The sequence below is a fragment of the Neoarius graeffei genome, chromosome 1, assembly GCF_027579695.1.
Source record: "Neoarius graeffei isolate fNeoGra1 chromosome 1, fNeoGra1.pri, whole genome shotgun sequence".
In the NCBI taxonomy this organism is placed as follows: Eukaryota; Metazoa; Chordata; class Actinopteri; order Siluriformes; family Ariidae; genus Neoarius; species Neoarius graeffei.
In genome coordinates, this window is record NC_083569.1 from 111,567,278 (window position 1) to 111,582,226 (window position 14,949).

A 14,949-nucleotide genomic window follows, 5' to 3' on the forward strand; every position below is an offset into this window, starting at 1 on the left:
CCAAAGACATGCAGTTAGGTTAACGTGGGGCGGCCTTGGGCTGAAGTGCCCTTGAGCAAGGTACCGAACCCCTGACTGCTCCCCGGGTGCTGTAGTATGGCTGCCCACTGCTCTGTGTGTGTGTGTTCACTGCTTCAGATGGGTTAAATGCAGAGGATGAATTTCACTGTGCTTGAAGTGTGCATGTGACAAATAAAGGTTTCTTCTAACAAACCTGATTCTGATTCATTGAGTTAGATATTAAAAATATATAAACATTTTATTACTAAAGTTCCTTTAAATTACTATATGTGTGCTTATAAATACAGTTTAAATCCATTTCTCTCTCTCACACACACACACACACACTGCATGACCTAAAAGTTAATGCCGGAAGTGCTTTTGACATTTTACAAATCACTCAACGCATCTTAGCCAATAGGATTTCAGGATCTCCGAATCCATCCAATCGCGTGTGAGCATTTTGTCCAGTGGGCGGGACAACGGCTCTGTTGTGTTTCTGGAAGCTACCAGCTGAGAAAAGAGGAAAAGCAGCAGTTTTTGTTTCATTTTCTGAGTGTTTTTTTTTCTTCCTGTCACTAAACCGAGCGGTGTTTCAGTAAAACAGGTAAAAGACTGAATTTATTAAAGTGTGAACGTGTTAAAAACCCCAACAGAAGAAGTCTCTCCTGAAGTGGAAGTCAGTGTGCGGATGCGTTAGCTAAGCTAAGCTAATTAGCTTCTTTACGAATTAAAATGGCGGCTGACGATAAAAATGTAATTCATACGCTGCGTTTTAGCTGAGAGGAAATATTCTGAGGCATGTTTTACATCATTAATCGTAAAGTGTGGTAACGTCAGTGATGTTGAAGTAGTCATGACGCTGAGTCATTAGCTATCGAGCTGGTTAGCTAAACTAAGAAGGCTGTGTGTCCGTCCTGTATAAGTGCACTACTTAGGGTACGAAGTAATCTCTAGTTGCGCCCTATCTAGTGCACTCCGTTTTCAATATGGCGCTGTTTGGGATGCAGCCTGCGGCTTGTGTGTTCTTAGTAGTGTGTTCTGTTTATCTTAAGAATGAAGCTCTGATGTTTAATGTTTGTATTTATATTTATCTAGCTTTATTGTACAACATTTTAGTAATTGATTTATTATTATTTTTATTTATATCTATGCTTGGCCATAAATGCCTTAAAATATGTATTTCATAAGACTCATATATAGAATAATATAAGGATTAGTATTAGTGTTTAAAATAAAATAGTACACTAACAGTCAATGAAAATGTCCAGGTGACATTTATGAAAATAATTTTGTTCATAAGCTATGAAATCATGTACTAGAAGCTTACAGATCAATATACTGACATTTAACTCGAGATGAATAAACAAAAAAAATCACAATTGTTGTGAGCTTTGATAATGTACAGTCCGAACAAAATGGATTCCCTGTAATTGGAAAGTTGCAGCTTCAGTACCAAGTATTGTCCCCACCAACAGCAATACAAGCCGTCAGTCTGCGACGCATACTGCGTATCAAACGGCGAATCCTGTCTTGTGGAATGGCCTGCCACTCCTCTTGAAGAGCCTGGATCAGTTGACCTCTGTTCATGGGATGAGGAACACGGTTCTGGATCTGAACACCAAGGTGATCCCATAAATGCTCAATTGGATTGAGATCAGGTGAATACGCAGGCCATGGCAGGGTTTGGACATTCAATCGACGCCCAACTTCTGAAAAACTTAGGCCGGCTTGCACCATGCCGAGGGCCCGCCATCTGTCATCTGGATTTAACCGTGGCATCTTGGACATAAGGAATACAAAAGTCGGCTATCCAACCCATCCTTTCAACTGTGTACAAATTTTTGTTTTTCTCCAAAACAGCACTTTGAGCTGATTCCTAAAGACCACTCCCTGAAGACTATTGAAAAATGTTTGGATTGAGGAGAACTCATTAATGACTTCTGTGCACGCTATTCAATAGAAACATCTCAAAACAAACATTTCCCCAACTCCGTATTGCATAATATGTTGAATTATTGACCTGGACTTTTTCATTGACTGCCAGTGTATTTCTCATCTCATCTCATTATCTCTAGCCGCTTTATCCTTCTACAGGGTCGCAGGCAAGCTGGAGCCTATCCCAGCTGACTACGGGCGAGAGGCGGGGTACACCCTGGACAAGTCGCCAGGTCATCACAGGGCCGACACATAGACACAGACAACCATTCACACTCACATTCACACCTACGGTCAATTTAGAGTCACCAGTTAACCTAACCTGCATGTCTTTGGACTGTGGGGGAAACCGGAGCACCCGGAGGAAACCCACGCGGACACGGGGAGAACATGCAAACTCCGCACAGAAAGGCCCTCGCCGGCCCCAGGGCTCGAACCCAGGACCTTCTTGCTGTGAGGCGACAGCGCTAACCACTACACCACCGTGCCGCCCCCAGTGTATTTCTATTTTTTTAAAAATATATCTTTCCTTGATATTATTCTACATAACTGGATGTAAATATACACTCAGCGGCCACTTTAGTAGGACCGCGTTCTTGATCCTGACAGAGCGTCATGCTGAGATGCTTTTCTGCTCACCACGGTTGTAAAGAGTGATTAATATGAGTTGCTATATCCTCTTTCAGCTCGAACCGGTTTCAGTCCTTTTCCCTCTGACCACTCATCAACAGGGCGCCCACAGAACTGTCTCCCACTCGCTCACCCGATGTTTTTTGTTTTTCGTACCATTCAGCGGTTTCTGAAAAACTCAAACCCTCATGCTCCATCTGGGGTCAAACCGACGCCCATGCTGCCACAGTGAAAGAAAGTCACACTTTGAGATCACGGTTTTTCCCGTTCTGATGTTTGATGTGAGTAAACGTTAACCGACGCTGAGATAACGGCATAAAGCAGCACAACATGGGGGGATGGGTATTCCTAATAAAGTGGCCGGTGAGTTTCGGAAGGAGTTTAAAACTCTGAGTCGGTGCACTGTGTAAGGAGTCAAACACTTCTGTGGTGTGCTGTTGTCGGAAAATAATCACTGATGGGATGATGCAATGAACAGCACGGAGTCGCTCTGAAGTGAAGTGATTTATTCCTCTTTTACCACTTTTCTTCTCGTCTGTTCTCTCCTCCCTCTTCTCTTCTCCTTTCTGCTCCTCTTTCTTCTTTTCCTCCTCCTCTCTTCTTCTTTCCTCTCCCCTCTTCTTGTCCCTCCTCTCCTCTCTCCTCCACCTCCTCTTCTCTCTTCTTCTCTCCTCTCTCCTTCTATTCTTATTTTGTTTATCCATTTATATTTACCTTTCATTCCAATTTACTTCCTGTTATTCTCTAAACAAGCTTTCTTTCACCAACTTCTCTTTTTTCGTTTCTTCTCATGATGTTAAAATGACAAAAAAAAATCCCCACAACTTTTGACCATGAAACCGTAAACTCCACGTGTCCTTTGGCTGTTACGACTCGCTCGAGACTCATAACCGTAACGAGTGCGTTAACAAAAACCTTCTGGCCAATCAGAATCCAGAGTCTTGGGTCGATTCTGAAACGAGTCACTCGTAAGTACTGATATATGTATATGATATTGTTTCTATAATAACAGCTCTGTCGGATGGTGAAGGCGCCACGAACGTGTAATCGTTGCTACGGCGATGTCGAGGTAACGTTCATGGAAGGAGTTGCTTCGTCGGCGTCCGAGGTAAAAGGTTTGAGGTTCCGCTTTGCGGTTTGTCTGGAACATAACAAGCAACATGTAACAATAAACGGATAAAAAACAGTCATTCTTTATTAAAAACTTAATCATGGTACATTGTGTTCGAGTTTGTTGCGGAATAAAACGCTTCAGGATAATAAACTCCGCAGTAACATCACTCCCTTGATTGTTTTTCTCGAACGGCGCACGCCGAAGTGATTTGTTCTCGACTCCGCGGTCTGTACACGCGCTCTGTCGTTGTCTCCGCAGGTAATTTTGGACGCTGCAGCTCGATGGGAAAAGTGTAGCCATGTTCAGCTTCGAGGGAGATTTCAAGCGGACTCCTAAAGTGTCCCTCGGAGGTGCGAGTAAAAAGGTGCGCCTCGACTCCGTTCCTCCTCCTCCTCCTTGGTGTTTCCACGCTTGTCTAAACGATCCTGTTTGTTTTGTAGGAGCAAAAAGCGTCCCTTCTTCACCGGACCCAGGAGGAGAGACGCAGGCGAGAGGTTTGTGCGCTGCAGCGTTGGTGACCCAGGCTGCATGATCGTGTATGTGAGTGATCACGCTGTTTTTCTTTCCTTCCAGGATGAAAGGAGAAGGCTGAAGAACGCAGTAATCATCCAGTCGTATATCCGAGGCTTCCAGGAGAGAAAGCGACAAGTACGTGGAAGGCGTTAGTGTGACTTTAGGGGGGAGGAAATGTACAATGTATGGCCGAAAGTATGTGGACGCCTGACTGTTACACCCACACAGAGATGGAAACGTATAATTTGTATAGAAAATGCAGGACAGTTTCGTCTCACTGGAGCTGAACCGAAGAGTAGAGTTTATTATATTATAGCGGGTTAAATTAGCCTGGCTAACGCGACTTCAAAGCTCTCTGAGCTATTGGTCTGGCCAAGATATTAAGCCCAACCGTTTCCCAGAGCCCGTGGTTGACCCGCCTCCCTGAAATGCCTCAGTTTGCTACTGGTCAAAGCCAGAAAAGGCTGTGACGAAGCTTAAACCAATCACATCACTCTTTCCTCTGACGTATGCGACGCGACGGGGCTAACTGGTAGATTAAACTCTTACCGAAGCCGGTCGGGAGCAAGGCGAAAACGTCCTTCCTTTCAATAAATACCTCCAGGGCTGCTCTTTGCTCCGTTTTCAATGAGAACTTCCCGTTGAATGCTTTCAATACAGCATCTATGCGTAATAGATGCGGAAGCGTGAATGAAGCGCTTCTGGCATAGATTCTGTAAACAATCTATGGCTTCCGGTCGCAGTTCTACTACGTCACTGCCTTGAACACGCCTCTACCCAGGGCCGTTGGAGATGCTCAAAGTTGATTGGTTCCCGATTTTTCGGGAGCTTGGAAATGCTGTAGATAGCCTGCCTGGCCAGACTAAGCTCGGAACAGGCCCTCGTGTTGCGTCACGCTTAGGATGGGCGGGCCCAGGCTAGGGTTAAATACAGACAATAACGCGATTAATCGCAATTAAATATTTTAATCGATTGACAGCCCTAATTTAGACATGAGGCTGTTTTTGTATTTATTTCCTTCCTTACTGATTTTATCGGTTAGTTTATCTGCATGACAATATTTCAGTTTTATTGATATTTATTAGAGCAATAGTGTTTTCATGTTCTCAAATTTTTCTTATTTTTTTATAAATCTTTTATTAGATTTTTCGTTCACATCTAACAATATCTCACACATAGGCTACATTGTATAAAAATAGAGAGAATCTTATTAGAAAAGACAGTTGGTTGTCCTACACAAGGTATGATGAGAGCAACAACGAACTTAGCCTAAGCCGGAACATAGTTAACCCTTAACCCTTCCCACCCGCCGTAAACACACAACCCCGATTCCAAAAAAGTTGGGACAAAGTACAAATTGTAAATAAAAACGGAATGCAATGATGTGGAAGTTTCAAAATTCCATATTTTATTCAGAATAGAACATAGATGACATATCAAATGTTTAAACTGAGAAAATGTATTATTTAAAGAGAAAAATTATTTTGTCATGATTTTAAAATTCATGACAACAACACATCTCAAAAAAGTTGGGACAAGGCCATGTTTACCACTGTGAGACATCCCCTTTTCTCTTTACAACAGTCTGTAAACGTCTGGGGACTGAGGAGACAAGTTGCTCAAGTTTAGGGATAGGAATGTTAACCCATTCTTGTCTAATGTAGGATTCTAGTTGCTCGACTGTCTTAGGTCTTTTTTGTCGTATCTTCCGTTTTATGATGCGCCAAATGTTTTCTATGGGTGAAAGATCTGGACTGCAGGCTGGCCAGTTCAGTACCCGGACCCTTCTTCTACGCAGCCATGATGCTGTAATTGACGTAGTATGTGGTTTGGCATTGTCATGTTGGAAAATGCAAGGTCTTCCCTGAAAGAGACGTCGTCTGGATGGGAGCATATGTTGCTCTAGAACCTGGATATGCCTTTCAGCATTGATGGTGTCTTTCCAGATGTGTAAGCTGCCCATGCCACACACACTAATGCAACCCCATACCATCAGAGATGCAGGCTTCTGAACTGAGCGCTGATAACAACTTGGGTCGTCCTTCTCCTCTTTAGTCCGAATGACACGGCGTCCCTGATTTCCATAAAGAACTTCAAATTTTGATTCATCTGACCACAGAACAGTGTTCCACTTTGCCACAGTCCATTTTAAATGAGCCTTGGCCCAGAGAAGACGTCTGCGCTTCTGGATCATGTTTAGATACGGCTTCTTCTTTCAACTATAGAGTTTTAGCTGGCAACGGCGGATGGCACGGTGAATTGTGTTCACAGATAATGTTCTCTGGAAATATTCCTGAGCCCATTTTGTGATTTCCAATACAGAAGCATGCCTGTATGTGATGCAGTGCCGTCTAAGGGCCCGAAGATCACGGGCACCCAGTATGGTTTTCCGGCCTTGACCCTTACGCACAGAGATTCTTCCAGATTCTCTGAATCTTTTGATGATATTATGCACTGTAGATGATGATATGTTCAAACTCTTTGCAATTTTACACTGTCGAACTCCTTTCTGATATTGCTCCACTATTTGTCGGCGCAGAATTAGGGGGATTGGTGATCCTCTTCCCATCTTTACTTCTGAGAGCCGCTGCCACTCCAAGATGCTCTTTTTATACCCAGTCATGTTAATGACCTATTGCCAATTGACCTAATGAGTTGCAATTTGGTCCTCCAGCTGTTCCTTTTTGTACCTTTAACTTTTCCAGCCTCTTATTGTCCCTGTCCCAACTTTTTTGAGATGTGTTGCTGTCATGAAATTTCAAATGAGCCAATATTTGGCATGAAATTTCAAAATGTCTCACTTTCGACATTTGATATGTTGTCTATGTTCTATTGTGAATACAATATCAGTTTTTGAGATTTGTAAATTATTGCTTTCCGTTTTTATTTACAATTTGTACTTTGTCCCAACTTTTTTGGAATCGGGGTTGTAGTTCTGTTCAAATATTCCAAAAAGGGTTGCCAGGTTTTGTAAAAAAGCATCATCAGAACCCGCCAGTGAAATCTAATCTTCTCAATTTTAAGATGAGTTAGGACCTCTCTAAGTCAGCTATTGTGTGAAGGTGGAAGAACATGTTTCCATTTAAACAAAATAAGGCGCCTAGTCAGTAGGGTTGTAAAGGCCAATACCCGACGTTTGGACACAGGGAAATTCGGTGACGAGAGTGGAGGAGAGCCAAACAAGGCTGTGCAGGGCTCCGGGTTAAGATCCACATCAAGCACTGTTGCAAGTGTGTCAAATGTTTGGCGCCAAAAGCCAGTGAGGTTCAAGCAGGACCCCAAAACATGTGGGTGTGATTAGCAGGTGACTGCTTGCATCTATTACAACTGTCACTGGTGCCTGGGTGAATCTTCACCAGTCGGGCGTTTGTGTAGTGCACTCTAAAAAGAACTTTACATTGTAATAAGCTGTGCCTGGCACATATCGAGGACGTATGAACTAGGTTGAGGATTTGATTCCATTCATACCCCTTTTCCACCAAATCAGTTCCAGGGCTGGTTCGGGGCTGGTGCTGGTTCACAACTCGTTCAACTTGCGAGCCAGCTGAGAACCAGTTTGCTTTTCCATAGCTCGCGGTGCTAAGGGAAGCCACATCATTACGTCGCTGTATACGTCAGTTACGTCGTTGTATACGCCAGTTACGTCGCTACGTTTGCATAAACCTTGGCGCGAATATCGAAGCAGCAACAACAACAATAATAATAATAATAATGGATGACTTCGCGTTTGTACAGCTGCAGCTTCTCGTTGCTTAAAAATGGCGATCTTTCTCGGTCTTGTTATTGTTGTTGGTCTTAACAACTCCGCCCCCTACTGACGTAAGCGGTTCTTTCCTCTGGCCCAGCAGAGAGTTGGTGCTAGCCTGGAACCGGTTTTTCTGGCCCCAGAGCCGGTTCTTTGTCAGTGGAAACAGAAAACCCGGTTCCAAACTAAGCACTGGCCCCGAACCAGCACTGGAACTGATTTGGTGGAAAAGGGGCATGATTGTCCGAGATTGGAGCTCCTGTCTCCTGCTCCCAGGTCTGCTTCAGTCGGGTTGTTTGGACAGGGTTAAGGGAGCCAATGGAACTGTAAATCACAGAGATGGAGCGCTTTTGTGCAGGATCGAGGGTGAGCAAAGAATCGATCAGAGACCCGGGCGGGTGGTTGGGGAAGTGAGGATAGGAGGTTTGGACAAAGTGCCTGGCTTGGAGAAAACGAAAAAAGTGAGAGTAAGGTAATTCAAACCTGACTGCGAGCTCTGTAAAATCAGTAAATACATTTTCTTTGTACAGGTCTTTGACATGTAATAAACCTTTGTTTCGCCAGATGGTAAAAGTAGGGTCTGATCAGGAGGGTGGGAATAGATGGCTTTTAACAACCGGGGCTAAAGTTGAAGGCTCATTCAAGCCATGTTTACGAAATTGATTCCAAATTTTCAGCGAGTTGGTAACAACAGGGTTCTGCGAGATGTTATAAATCTTGAGGGGGAGCCGTGAGGTAAGGAGGGACTGTAAAGAAAACTTTGAGGACCGTAATTCTATCAGCGCCCGTAAGGGGCCTACGTCAGCTCCTCTATCAAGCCAGTGACTAATTTTGTTAACGTTGCGTGCCCAATAGTATTGAATAAGATTGGGTAGTGCAAGACCGCCCTGCTTTTTGGGAAGTTGTAAAACAGCTTTACTAATACGGGGCGGCTTATTCAGCCACAGAAACGACGATATTGTCTGGTCTAGCTGTAGAAAGACAGACCGTCTAATAAAAATCGGAATATGTTGGAACAAACCTATTCTTGAATTTTTCACACCTGATTTTTATTAAATTCATTAAATAAAGTCATTTAAATTGAAGATTACTGTAAAACACACACAGATTATTCCAAGCCCCGTAATCTGAGAGCCTTGCATGTACAGGGGAGAGAGAGAGAGAGAGAAAGCAGGAAATAAAATACAATCGGAAGCAAGTTACCGTGGCAACCTGGCTGTAAAGAAAAAAAAAATTAGGATGAGGGTGGCGTTCTGCTGTGTTTCAAAATGCCTTTTTATTAATACTAATACATATTTTGATGACCTTGCTTACTTCCTGCCTGTGTGTGTGTGTGTGTGTGTAGCATGGCATTCAGCGAAGCCAGTTCGACCGCTGTGTGTGTGAGAGTCAGTGTTCCTCCGGATCCATGCTCCCGGACGCCGCTCCGCTCAGTCTGCTCATACGCCGGCTGCTCTTCTTCTACCGCCACAGCGAGGACACACACCGGCTGGTGACCACACACACACACACACACACACACACACACACACAGATTTTAAACTCACTCCTTCAGTTTATAAAGCACCTTTCCTCAGCTCTACATGGTGAACAGTGTGTATTACAGCATGACACACAAGGGAGGATGTCTGACTCTGGAGTGTGTTCCCTGTCGCAGATCTGTCTGTGTCAGAGCGTCGTCAAGCACCACGCCCAGTTTGTGAAGCTGCTGGCGGGACCTGAGAGAAGCACCTGCGTGTTCCAGATCAAGAGGCTTCTCGGACACTGCTGCAGGTGCCAAAACTTTTGCACACATGGTGTGTGTGTGTGTGTGTGTGTATATATATATAGGTTGATGTTTAGTGTGTGGTCAGGAAAAGCATGATGATTGGAACCTGAGCTGCCGTTACCGTGGTTACGTCTAGAATTAAATAAGTTTTCCGGGGAAAAAAAAAAATCTTCCCGGTCGGTCGGAAGCGTATCCCGGGAACGTTGGCTGTGAGGGTGGAATACTCCTGTCTCAGAGCACCACTCGGACACACATTCACACCTGGGGCAGGGTATCATTATCCAATCCACCTACCTGGGGAGGATGGAGGAAACCGGAATTCCCAGAGAGACGGTATTCCGAGCTCAGGATCGAAGCCCAGACTCCGGAGCTGTGTGAGCTGATGTTTTTGTGTGTGTGTGTGTGTGTGTGTGTGTGTGTGTGTGTGTGTCAGACTCCTGCAGCTGTGTGAGGACGACGGTGTGAATGTGGCAGTGCCCATGCGCATGCTGGAGGTGTTTGCCTCGGAGAGAACCTACCTGCCCCCTCTACAGGATTCCGGTGCAGCCGGAGCGCTCACGGAGCAGGTGTTGCACTATATGGTTCAGAAAGGTACCGCACTGCCGCCGCCGCCCGTCTTATTACTCCACACTGATGATGATGTTACCTCTGCTCACGTGTGTGTGTTTTTTTTCCCCCCCTCTGTAGGATACTACAGGACTCTATACATTCTGGCCAATCACAAGTTACCATCCAGTCTGGATTACAGCGACGCCCCCTCACTTCCCCTGGCGCACACACTGCTGGAACACACACTCAGACCACTGCACTTTACCTACAGCTCCTGTCCTGCGGGCGCCAGGTACACACACACACACACTATAACACAGGTGTCAGATTCCGAGTAATCACGCGGAGCTGCAGAGTGAGTCATGGTCCAGTCCCGATGATGAGTTGTGAATAATTGGATGTAATTTGGTGCTGTTCTGTTGAACTTTCCTGATGTTTGTATTTTATGCAGTAAAGGTGAGAGTTCCAGGTATGGGGGAGGGAGGGAGGTTTAGTGGAGTGTAGAGAGATGAGGATTGGTAGCCTGGGCATCCTAAGCGTGACGCAACACGAGGGCCTGTTGCGAGCTTAGTCTGGCCAGGCAGGCTATCTACAGCATTTCCAAGCTCCTGAAAAATCGGGAGCCAATCAACTTTGAGCATCTCCAACGGCCCTGGGTAGAGGCGTGTTCAAGGCAGTGACGTAGTAGAACTGCGACCGGAAGCCATAGATTGTTTACAGAATCTATGCCGGAAGCGCTTCATTCACATCACGAACATGGAGCAGCGGCAAGCCTTTAACACAGCGGTAGATGCTGTATTGAAAGCATTCAACGGGAAGTTCTCATTGAAAACGGAGCAAAGAGCAGCCCTGGAGGTATTTATTGAAAGGAAGGACGTTTTCGCCTTGCTCCCGACCGGCTTCGGTAAGAGTTTAATCTACCAGTTAGCCCCGTCGCGTCGCATACGTCAGAGGAAAGCGTGATGTGATTGGTTTAAGCTTCGTCACAGCCTTTTCTGGCTTCGACCAGTAGCAAACTGAGGCATTTCAGGGAGGCGGGTCAACCACGGGCTCTGGGAAACAGTTTGGCTTAATAGCTTGGCCAGACCAAATGCTTGCAGAGCTTTGAAGTCGCGTTAGCCAGGCTAGAGGATCGGTGCTGCTCCCGATACACCTCGAGTTCACACACACACACACCTCAACACGGATTAACTCTTCATGACAACACATAACCTGTTATTTACAGTGTTTCGGCACAGTGTGTCTCTTAATGACTAACCCCTGAATGATGAGTGTGTTTTGTTTTTACTCCTTTTTGACAGTAACTACACACTGTTAGAAATATTACTAAAGAATGAATGGGAATGGAATACAATGTTTTAATCTCTCTTTCTCTGTGTGTGTCTCTCCCTCTTTCTCTGTGTCTCTGTCTCTCCCTCTTTCTGTTTCTCTTTCTCTGTCTCTCTCTCTCTGTCTGTCTCTCTTCCCCTCCCCTCCTTTCTCTCTCTATGTCTCTCTGCGTCTCTCTCTTCCCCTCCATCCCTCTGTGTGTGTGTGTGTGTCTCTCTCTCTCTGTGTCTCTCTTTCTTCCCCTCCCCCCTTTCTACCCCATATCTGTCTGTCTGTCTCCCTCTCTCCCCCGTCTGTCTGTCTGTCTTTACCCCATCTCTCTTTCTCTGCCTGTCTCTCTCCCCTGCTCCTCCTCTCTCACAGGCAGTTAGTGTTCTCGTCCTTTACGGAACACTTCGTCTCTCCTCCGTTCACTGAGCAGATGTTCCACTTCTTCATGCCGGCGCTGGCGGACCCCAGACTCTGCTTCCCATTCCATGACTTCCTGTTTTCCCTGCAGGCCACCGTCTCCTCGTCAGACCGCACCCAGTGCCACGCCCCGTGGCTCTTCTACTTCGTACTGTTGCTTGGGGAGACAGGCCTCGGTGAGAGAGAGAGAGCGTGTGCGTGTGTTCTCCAAGGTGAAGGCCTGCTGTTGTGTCTCCATACTCTGGTTTCATTCGTGTGTGTGTGTGTGTGTGTGTGTGTGTTAGGTTCTCTCTCAGAAGAAGGCCTGCTGTTGTATCTGAGTTCTCTGCAGGCTCTGCTCCCTCTGCTTCCTGTGAGCGAGAGCCACACCAGGGCTGACGTCAACAGTGACTCGGAGGACGAGGACGACGCCTCGACACGCCCTCCTCCTGTACAGGTACACACACACACGGTTCTGTTCACACATCAGCCTTGTAGTAATTCCTCAGGAATCATTTTCAGTCTCGTCCTGGTACATTTCTGCATTCTGTGTGTGTGTGTAGGACAATAACAGGATGTCAGTGCAGTTGATCACACAGCTGTGTGTACAGAAGTTGGACTCGAAGCAGCAGACGAACGCTCTCCTGTCTCTGGTGTGGAGAGATTCAGCCAGCGAGGACGTCTTCACCATGATGGCCTCCATCTGCCACACCCTCATGGTGCAGCACCGCATGATGGTGCCCCGAGTCAGGTCAGCGCACACACACACACACACACACACACACACACACACACACACACCTTACACTGATATTAGCAGAACAGCAGTTGTGATCAGTCGAGCGTTCCTCTCGGCTCATTCCATCCAGGAAGTTATCCGTGTCACAGCACCAGGAAACGCCGTCTCACCTGGGTTTAGGGTGGAGAAAGGATCACTATCTTCGTGTACATTCTCAGCATTCTTTCTCCCTGCTGGTATTTTTCTGGTTTTGACAGCGTTCCTCAGTAAATCCCGTTCCACGAGCGTCGTCATTATCGGATATCTGCTGGGAATGACTCGCTCTCTTGCACACGTTCCCTTCGGAGTAAGCTTTACAGGAGTGGAAGGGGCGCACACTGCAGCCTCCCGTGGTTTACCAGCACAAAAGACTCCCTGGGGTTTTCTTTTTTTTTTTAACCAACTATCTTGGCTTGACACACATCCAACATAGTCAGTTTCAGAATTATTGGCGCCCTTGGTAAAGATAGGTTATGAAACGATTCTCTTTGTGGTTAAAAAAAACTTGATCTCAGACTGAAAATACTGAATTACTTTTATTCGTAGCAAAAAAAAAAAAACCCAACAACTTTAAGATATATATTATTTTTTTGGCCTTAGTTCACTCACATCACACACGCGCAATGTAGCTGATCACATGCTAGCCTGCGCCTTTGTGTTACAGATGTATGAGCAGGTTATAGGATACAGTCTTTTACACACCCTGCACGGTTCTGTGCTGCATTTTAATCCTGCGTCTATTCACAACCTTATCGATTCATCAGGAGTATTTAAACCTGTGACCTGTAGTATCATTAAATAACATGTATATAAATGTGCGAATATATACAGTGCTGAGCGTAAATGAGTGCACCCCCTTTGAAAAGTAACATTTTAAACAATATCTCAATGAACACAAACAATTTCCAAAATGTTGACAAGACAAAGTTTAATATAACATCTGTTTAACTTATAACGTGAAAGTAAGGTTAATAATATAACTTAGATTACACATTTTTCAGTTTTACTCAAATTAGGGTGGTGCAAAAATGAGTACACCCCACAACAAAAACTACTACATCTAGTACTTTGTATGGCCTCCATGATTTTAATGACGGCGCCAAGTCTTCTAGGCATGGAATGAACAAGTTGGCGACATTTTGCAACATCAATCTTTTTCCATTCTTCAACAACGACCTCTTTTAGTGACTGGATGCTGGATGGAGAGTGATGCTCAACTTGTCTCTTCAGAATTCCCCAAAGAAAATAATTTCTTTCCACCACAAAGGTGAAGACTACAAGATGATCAGCAAAGCTTTATTTATCAGTCAGAATACTGTAGCAAAAGTGGTACAAAAATTTAAGAAAGATGGAACTGCAACCATCTCACAGAGACGTCCAGGTCGTCCACGGAAGTTAACACCTCGACAGGAGGTGTTGACGACCTTCTGATGAGAAGGGTTGAAGAAAATCGGCATGCAAGCTCACTGCAGTTATCTAAAGAAGTAGAAAGCCAAACTGGGGTGAGTATTTCCCGTGACACAATACGGCGTACACCGCAGAGGAATGGCATGCATGGATGCCGTCCACGAAAGAAGCCTCTCCTAAAGCCCAGGCACAAAAAAGCCCGCCTAGAGTTTGCCAGGGCCCATGCTGACAAAGATGAAGACTACTGGGACTCTATACTCTGGAGTGATGAGACCAAGATAAATGTTTTTGGAACTGATGGCTTCAAAACTGTATGGCGTCGCAAAGGTGAGGAATTCAAAGAAAACTGCCTGGTGCCTACAGTGAAACATGGTGGTGGCAGTGTCCTTATGTGGGGCTGCATGAGTGCTGCTGGTGTCGGGGATCTGCATTTCATTGATGCCATCATGAATTCACAGATGTATCGCTCTATACTGAAAGAGAAGATGCTACCATCACTCCGTGCCCTTGGTCGTCGTGCACTTTTCCAACATGACTAAACACACATCTAAGGCCGCTGTTGGATTTCTGAAGAAGAACAGGGTGAAAGTGATTCAGTGGCCAAGTATGTCTCCTGATCTGAACCCAATCGAACACCTATGGGGAATTCTGAAGAGACAAGTTGAGCATCGCTCTCCATCCAGCATCCAGTCACTAAAAGAGGTCATCGTTGAAGAATGGAAAAAGATTGATGTTGCAAAATGTCGCCAACTTGTTCATTCCATGCCTAGAAGACTTGGCGCCGTCATTAA

The 14,949-nt window shown here is 45.3% G+C and overlaps 1 protein-coding gene across 2 annotated transcripts in view; it reads left to right on the plus strand.

The window, feature by feature from the left end:
* Positions 1–483: 483 nt before the first annotated feature.
* The window catches only part of ube3c (ubiquitin protein ligase E3C), a 67,062-nt gene continuing 52,596 nt past the window's right edge, over positions 484–14,949 (plus strand). The window contains exons 1-11 of one of the 2 annotated variants that reach the window (XM_060915219.1): positions 484–607; positions 3,941–4,046; positions 4,123–4,176; positions 4,256–4,330; positions 9,286–9,432; positions 9,598–9,713; positions 10,142–10,299; positions 10,396–10,549; positions 11,950–12,170; positions 12,279–12,430; positions 12,537–12,724. In XM_060915219.1, the coding sequence (XP_060771202.1) occupies positions 3,981–4,046; positions 4,123–4,176; positions 4,256–4,330; positions 9,286–9,432; positions 9,598–9,713; positions 10,142–10,299; positions 10,396–10,549; positions 11,950–12,170; positions 12,279–12,430; positions 12,537–12,724 (1,331 nt within the window). In that variant the 5' untranslated portion in view covers positions 484–607; positions 3,941–3,980. The remainder of the gene's footprint in view (positions 608–3,940; positions 4,047–4,122; positions 4,177–4,255; positions 4,331–9,285; positions 9,433–9,597; positions 9,714–10,141; positions 10,300–10,395; positions 10,550–11,949; positions 12,171–12,278; positions 12,431–12,536; positions 12,725–14,949) is intronic. The other variant, XM_060915228.1, reaches the window with a different exon arrangement.